The following is a 6984-nucleotide window of genomic DNA, read 5'->3' as shown; positions in this document are numbered from 1 at the left end:
CAATCTTCCCCAGAGTTACAAATTAGTATTTCTTTAAACACGTCTGATTAAGTCGCTCCCCCCAACCCTTAAAAAAACACCCTTGGCAGTTCCTTATTACCTCCAGGATAAAACAAGGCCTATTCAGCCTGGCACTTACTTTACAACCCTGTTTTCTGGCCAAAGCAGCCTACTGGCTGTGCCAGAACTCAACATTCCATCTCTCTTCCATGGCCTTCACCCTGGCAATACTCCTAGCCTGGAATACTCTCCCTCTTCACCTTTGCCTCTTAGTAATTTCCTTAAAAGTTCAGTTCAGAGGGAATGCTTTTTTTTTTAATACCCAGAGTTATTCTAGCTCTCTCTTAAATTATTTTCTATTTACACATCTGCTCAGACTAGATACAATGCTAATACATTGTATCCAGTTGGAATACTACCAAACGCTTAGGAGAAGCTGTTTTTCATTGTTTTTTCCTTTAAGTCCCCCAGTACTCAACACTTTGCAGGCACTTAAATCGTGTTATTTACCAAGAATTAACCCTTAAAACTGGGAATGGGTTTTCATAGAATGACATATTTCTACATTGGGTCAAATGATAACATTCCATCTATCCACTTTTTGATCAGTTCTTGGAGAGTTTACCCCGTGTGTGGAGTATTCCAGTGATTTACTTCTCTTCATAACCTGAAAGCTTTCTGGCTGTTTCACTTTCATTAGAGTTATCCCTTCCACTAGAAAAGGCAAATATCAAATCGAAGTGGAAAAAAAAGGTGAAGTTGAGTTATCTAAACAATTACTTTTGAATATTGACCAAATAAGGACGGGTTGGACTCTTCAAAAAAATAAAAATTGAATCTTTGAAGACTGATTATTTAGGTCTTCTAATAAGTTTAGTGGCAATCAGCAAATAATTAAGGGAAGGTAGGGGTAGGGTGAGTATAGAATACATCTGTCCTTTATCACTATTTGTGCGGCACTACTTCATTAAGTTCTATAATTAATACACGATTGCCCATTTTGAATGAAGACTCTGTAAATGCCCAGGAACGGGGACACGGCCGATTTACGTCAGAGGGCCAAAGCATCATTTGTGCATCTTACACCCCTCACCTCTCTCCCACCTCCCCCGCCTCAGCTCTTGGAGGCGACGCTTTGCAAGGAAGACAGCCTTGCAAACAACCGAAAGCCAGCTCCACAGGACTTGGCCAAGTCTAAAGTTGAGCTAAACTCGTGGAAAAAGCATCTTAGGAGGCGTCCACGTGTGTTCATGTTTGGTGCTGGAAACGATGAAAATGGCTTCCAGGCCGGGACTGGGGCTCTCGGGGATTTTTGTTTTTTAAACAAAGTATTTTTGTGGGAAGGGGAGGGTCGGCCAAGGGGGCTTCCAGCTGGGCGGCCCCTGGGCCCCGCCCCCCTGCCGGGGGCCTCGCGCGCGGGCGGGCACGTGCATCCCTAACGGTCCCGAGGGCCCCCTCCCTCCCCCGGGGGCGGGGCAGGCACCGAGCCCAGCGCGAGCCCCCGCCTCGGACCCTCGGCGCCTAGGCGAAGCGCCCGCTCCTTTCCCGTCCGCCCTTTGTCTCGCCGCCTTCTCTCCCGCAGTTCCTCCAATCCTCTTAGAATTACTGAGGGTGTCTTCACTCCCTTTCCTTTGTTCTCTTCACCCAAAAAAGGGGGGGGGAGTGGGAAGCTCGTTCCTACTTCCAGCCGCCATTTCCACTCCTTCGCCTGACCCAGCCAGGCTGAGGCCGCTACTTCACGCGAGAGATTCCCCGGCGCGCGATCGGCCTCGGGCCGTTATTCGGGGAGAGGGGCGGGGAGTGCCCGCGCCTCGGCGCGGCTGGCTCTTATGCCCCTTCAGTACCTGCCGCGCCCGAGGAGGCGGCGACGAGGTCATTCAGGTCCCCGCTTCCTCCTGGGGAAAAAGCGTCCCCCTCTCGCACCGTCTCCTCACCCCATACGTGCCCACCGGGTTCCCGCCTACCCGCTCCATCTCGCCTCCTAATTCCCCCACCCTCTCTCTCCTGGCCACCCCGAGCCCGCCCCCTCCCGGGCAGAGCCGGTCTTTTTCCAGCCCGGGCCGGCCTTGGTCCTTTCCTCGTTCACGAGGCGGGCGGGCGAGCGGCCGCAGCTGCCCTGGGAGAGCGCGCGGCGGCGGCGGCGCCGGCGGGGTGAAGGAGGTTGCCATGGTAACCGGCAGCAGCAGCCGCCACAGCAGGGCCGGCCCCAGCCCCAGCCCTAGAGCTCAGTGTGTGGGTGAGAAGCGGCGAGAGCAGAAGCAACAGCAGCGGCGGCGAAGGCTCAGCTTCCGAGTCGCCGCCGAGACCGTGTAAATCGGGAGCTGCCCCGGCTGCAGGATGGAGGACGGATTTTCTAGCTACAGCAGCCTTTATGACACCTCCTCGCTGCTCCAGTTCTGCAATGGTAAGGAGACAGGAGCCGGTGAAGAGCAGTGGGGACTCGTGTGTGTTTGTGTTTGTGTATACAACCACGCGCGGGGGGGGGTTTCCCCTCTCTGCTTCCCCCGCTCCCCACCCTTCCACACCTCGCGAACCTCTTTTCCCAGATCCTTTGCAGAGCTCGCGCCCCCGTCCAACTCTCCCTGCTGCGGTATCCCCCGGCAGGGCGGTAGCTAGGAGAGGACAGATCTCTCGGGGATTCTGGCTGCAAACCTGGTCTTGGGGGAAAAAAAAGAGGGAGGGAAGGCAGGCAGGAAGGAGCTTGGAAGCTGTTGCTGCTGCTGCTGGTGGCTGCCGCTGCTTGTTTCTGCTCCAAGACTAGCTTCTCTGGAATGGGAAAAGAGACAGTGAAGGAGGTTAGTGGGAAAGGGAGGAATGCTTCTTGGATGACTCGGGGGAGTCGGTCCAGAGGGCCTCTGTCAGTCCAAAGGGACGGCCATGCTAACCTGTCCCACCCAGGGAAAGAGCAGCAACTTCTTCCCCATTTCTTAGTCAAGTCAGAGGGAAAGTTCAGTTTACTTCAGTGGAAAAGGAAATGTTTGTTGCCAAAAGAATAAAAAAGTTGCATTTGGCTCTGGGGTTTTTAGGAAAAACTCGAAATTTTCTATTAAGACTGTTAGTATCCAGCATCCCAACAAATGACCACTGGTCATTGTATTTGTGGTGTTGTCGAACTGCGTGAAACAGAGTTCATGACATCCTCTCCAATCCCTCCACGGCCTGTTGAATAACCAACCACTCCATCCCCCTGACGTGTAAAAGCCACTGCCCACTCACTAAATCTTGTGCATTTGACACGTGTATAGTTTATCCAGTCTCATAAGGGGGAAAGATTCTTATCTGAAGTTTCTCATAGTACAACTGTCATTAGTGCCTCTAAAAAAAAAGGCTAAGTTGCTGGTGATATTCAGTTCTGTTCTTTGAAATTTCTTCAGTATTAATTCCAAGACTTTTTGGTACTGACACAAATAAAAAATATAGATACTCAACACTCTGGCATATTTCTTAGCAGCAGTCCTTTCAGAGTGTAATTGACACATAGAAAAGCTAAAACAGTGATTTGGAAAATTGGGGGGATTATAGAAGAGAAATTTCAAGACATAATGTTGCTGCTTTAACAAGAACATACTGCTTTTTGTGTATTTTGTGCATATTTCTTTGGAAACTACTGTTGTAAAAGAGTAGAGAAACAAATCATTTAATATTAACAAAAGATGAATATAAGAATTAACTTACTAACCACACTTCAAACAAACCTACTTTAGTTACATTGTTCTTCATGAAATAATACTTAAGTAAGTCTAGAGTTTATATTAAAAACTTTTTAATGCAAGAGAAGCATTCAACTGATTTTTCTGCAATAGATTCTATTTGATTCTTAGGAATTATAATTTATTGATAATATGTTTTTGAAAAGTGATCCTAGGCTCTTGAAAGATAATTTAATAATGAAAAACATGTTTATAACACCCTGCATTTTTTCTGGAACATGATGTGTGAAAATTTATACACAAAGAAATGTCATACATATTTTCTACATTTGATTTATTGCTTTAGAAATGTTTTCCAAGGTGTTTGGTTTCTTTTTTGTTGTTGAGTATGATCCTGTAAACTTTATTTGAATATGGAGAGCAATGAAAAAAGCCTGAACCCCAGCTTTCTTGGATTAATTTGTTTTATAGTTTTATTTCAGTAAGAGAGAACTTTCTTGTTGTAAAGTAATTTATGGGTTCAATTTTGACCTGTTTATAAGCAATAACATAATAAATTAATCTCTAGATACAATAACATATTTTTATGCATGTATATATGTACACATATAATCATACAAGTATATACATAATATTTATCTGAAGGTTAGACTTCCATATCTTTCTGGGGAGATTCATTATGATTACATTTTTAAAAAATGACTAACTAATGGGTAACCCAAGTACTTCAGTGAGTTGTAAGAAAAATATTTTTGTAAACTTTAAAATATATTATTATACTTTCTTCCAAAATAGTAAATGAATAAATGAATGAAAGATTTCCAGCAAGTCAAGTGAATTATTAATAAAGTGTTTATGTAAAGACATCTGCAGGAATTCTACAAGATGAAAAAATGTGAAAAAGTTGTGTTCAGTAGCGATAGTCCCCATGTCAATAAGATCACAGAGTTCCATTTAAGGCTGTATGCTGCATAATGTACTAAGCTATTAGCACCACATTTTCATATTAACAATATGCTACCTCCTAAGTGATTTAAAGAGTTCCTGTTGGCTATGGAATGGAAGATAAGTTTTTATTTTGTTCTAATTTAATGTCTATTCCAGTAGATTTCCTATGTATTTTCAACCTTAAAAATCTAAGCTTCTTGAGGGAAGTTAATAGTAGTTGACATTTATTTAGGGTTCTTTGGTTCTTAAGGTCATGGAGATAGAAGAAGGAGAAGGGACTTCAGAGGTCATTTGGTCAAACCTCTTCGTTTTGCAGAAGATGAAACTGAGTCCCAGAGAGGTTGTCATTTGCCCTGAATTATACAGGTAGGAAATGTTAGCTAGGATTGGATCACAGGTTTCCTTGATTAGCCTGATGGTGAAGTAGATACTCAAGTGCCAGACCTGGAGTCAGAAAGATTCATCTTTCTGAGTTCTAATGTGGCCTCAGATGCTTACTAACCCTGTGACCCTGGGCACGTCACTTAACCCTTTTTACCTCAGTTTCCTCATCTGTTGAATGAGCTGGAGAAGGAAATGGCAAACCACTTCAGTATCTTTCAAGAAAACTCCACATGGGGGGCAGCTAGGTGGCGCAGTGGATAGAGCACCAGCCCTGAAGTCAGGAGGACCTGAGTTCAAATGCGGCCTCAAACCAAACACTTGACACTTACTAGCTGTGTGACCCTGGGCAAGTCACTTAACCCCAGTTGCCTAAGAGCAAAAAAAAAAAAAGAACTCCAAATGGGGTAACAAAGAGTCAGACAGGACTGAACAACAGCTTATTTCCTTAGCAGACATAAATAAGTTCCTTGATAGCAATCATAAATTATTTATTATTTATCTATGAAATTTTGTGACTTCTTAATTTGTTGACCAATTAAAAGATTTACCACATAAACTGAAAATATATACATTTTTTCTATGATGAGACTGTTATGGCTTTTCATATGATGTGTAAAAATATAGCTAGAAAATTATACTTGTGTACTTTCAGGTAAGAAGGAGGTTTTGTTGTCATTAATATGCAAGCACAGAGGCAGTATGTCATAGTAAAGAGCTTTTCTTGAAACCAGGGAGACCTATGTTCAAGTCCTTCTTTTGAAACATACAGTGTTATCTTGGGCAAATCATTTAACCTCTCAGTGCTCTCCATGCAACTCTCTAAGACACCAAGTTTTAGAGAAAGGGCTACCTTACATTGGTAGACGATGTTTCTTCATCATGGAGTTTCCTATACAAATGAAATCACTGGTCCAGTCCCTATCTTTAATATGCCAGCATGCTAATTGGGCAGTGTGACTTTGAACATAACAATGAGGTGAATTATTATTCTTGAACATTTTTTAAAATCTTTTTTAATATTTCATTTTTCCCAATTATACATAAAACAATTTTATCATTCTTTTTTTTTTCAAATTTTGAGTTCTAAATTCTGTCTTTCCCTCCCTTCCCCCCCCATTGAGAAGGCAAGCAATTTGACATAGGTTATACATGTATAGTTGTGCAGAATGCCTTTCCATGTAAATCATTCTGTGAAAAAAAACAGACAAAAGAAAAATAAGGAAAGTAAAGAAAAAGTATCTTTGATCTACATACAAGCTCTACCATTTCTTTTTTCTGGAGATGGACAATGGGTCATTGTATTGCTGAGAATAGCTAAGTTATTCATAGTAGATCATCATATAATATTGTTGTTACTGTGTACAACGTTCTCCTGGTTCTGCTCATTTCACTTTGCATTCAGTTCATGTAAGTCTTTTCATCTTTTTTTGAGAGTGTCGTGCTCATTATTTCTTAAAGCACAATAGTATTCCATCACAATTATATACAACAACTTTGTTTGGCCATTCCCCAATTGATGGGCATCCCCTCAATTTCCATTTCTTTGCCACCACTTAAAAGAGCTGCGTGCAGCTCCCCAAAATATTTTTGTACACATAGGTCCTTTTCCTTTTTCTTTTATGTCTTTGGGATACAGACCTAGTTAGTGGTCAAAGGGTATATACCTGGTTTTATAGCCCTTTGGGCATAGTTAACAAATTGCTCTCCACAATGGTTGAATCAGTACACAGCTTCAACAGTAGTACATTAGTGTTTTAGTCTCCAACATTTGTCATTTTCCTTTTCTGTCATATTAGCGGGTGTAACAGGTGTGAGGTAGTAGCTCAGAGTTGTTCTAATTTGCACTGCTTTCATTGATAGTGATTTAGAGCATTTTTTTATATGACTATAGATAGCTTTGATTACTTTGTATTGCTTCATTCTTGTAGTTCCTGTCATTAGTTCTAATTGTTCTTTACATCATGACTAATGGGAAAATACACTTAACATGAATGTATATATA

The 6984-nt window shown here is 42.5% G+C and overlaps 1 protein-coding gene across 1 annotated transcript in view; it reads left to right on the top strand.

The window, feature by feature from the left end:
• Positions 1-2240: 2240 nt before the first annotated feature.
• EML1 (EMAP like 1) overlaps positions 2241-6984 on the top strand; it is a 218804-nt gene continuing 214060 nt past the window's right edge. The window contains 1 exon segment of the mRNA XM_078150420.1: positions 2241-2404. Coding sequence (XP_078006546.1) covers positions 2338-2404 — 67 coding nt within the window. The 5' untranslated portion in view covers positions 2241-2337.

Source organism: Phascolarctos cinereus, unplaced genomic scaffold (assembly GCF_003287225.1).
Source record: "Phascolarctos cinereus isolate Bilbo 61053 unplaced genomic scaffold, phaCin_HiC Scaffold_2;HRSCAF=192, whole genome shotgun sequence".
NCBI classification, from domain to species: domain Eukaryota; kingdom Metazoa; phylum Chordata; class Mammalia; order Diprotodontia; family Phascolarctidae; genus Phascolarctos; species Phascolarctos cinereus.
Note: the sequence above shows the minus strand (reverse complement) of the source record. Positions and strands in the feature narration are given on the sequence as shown.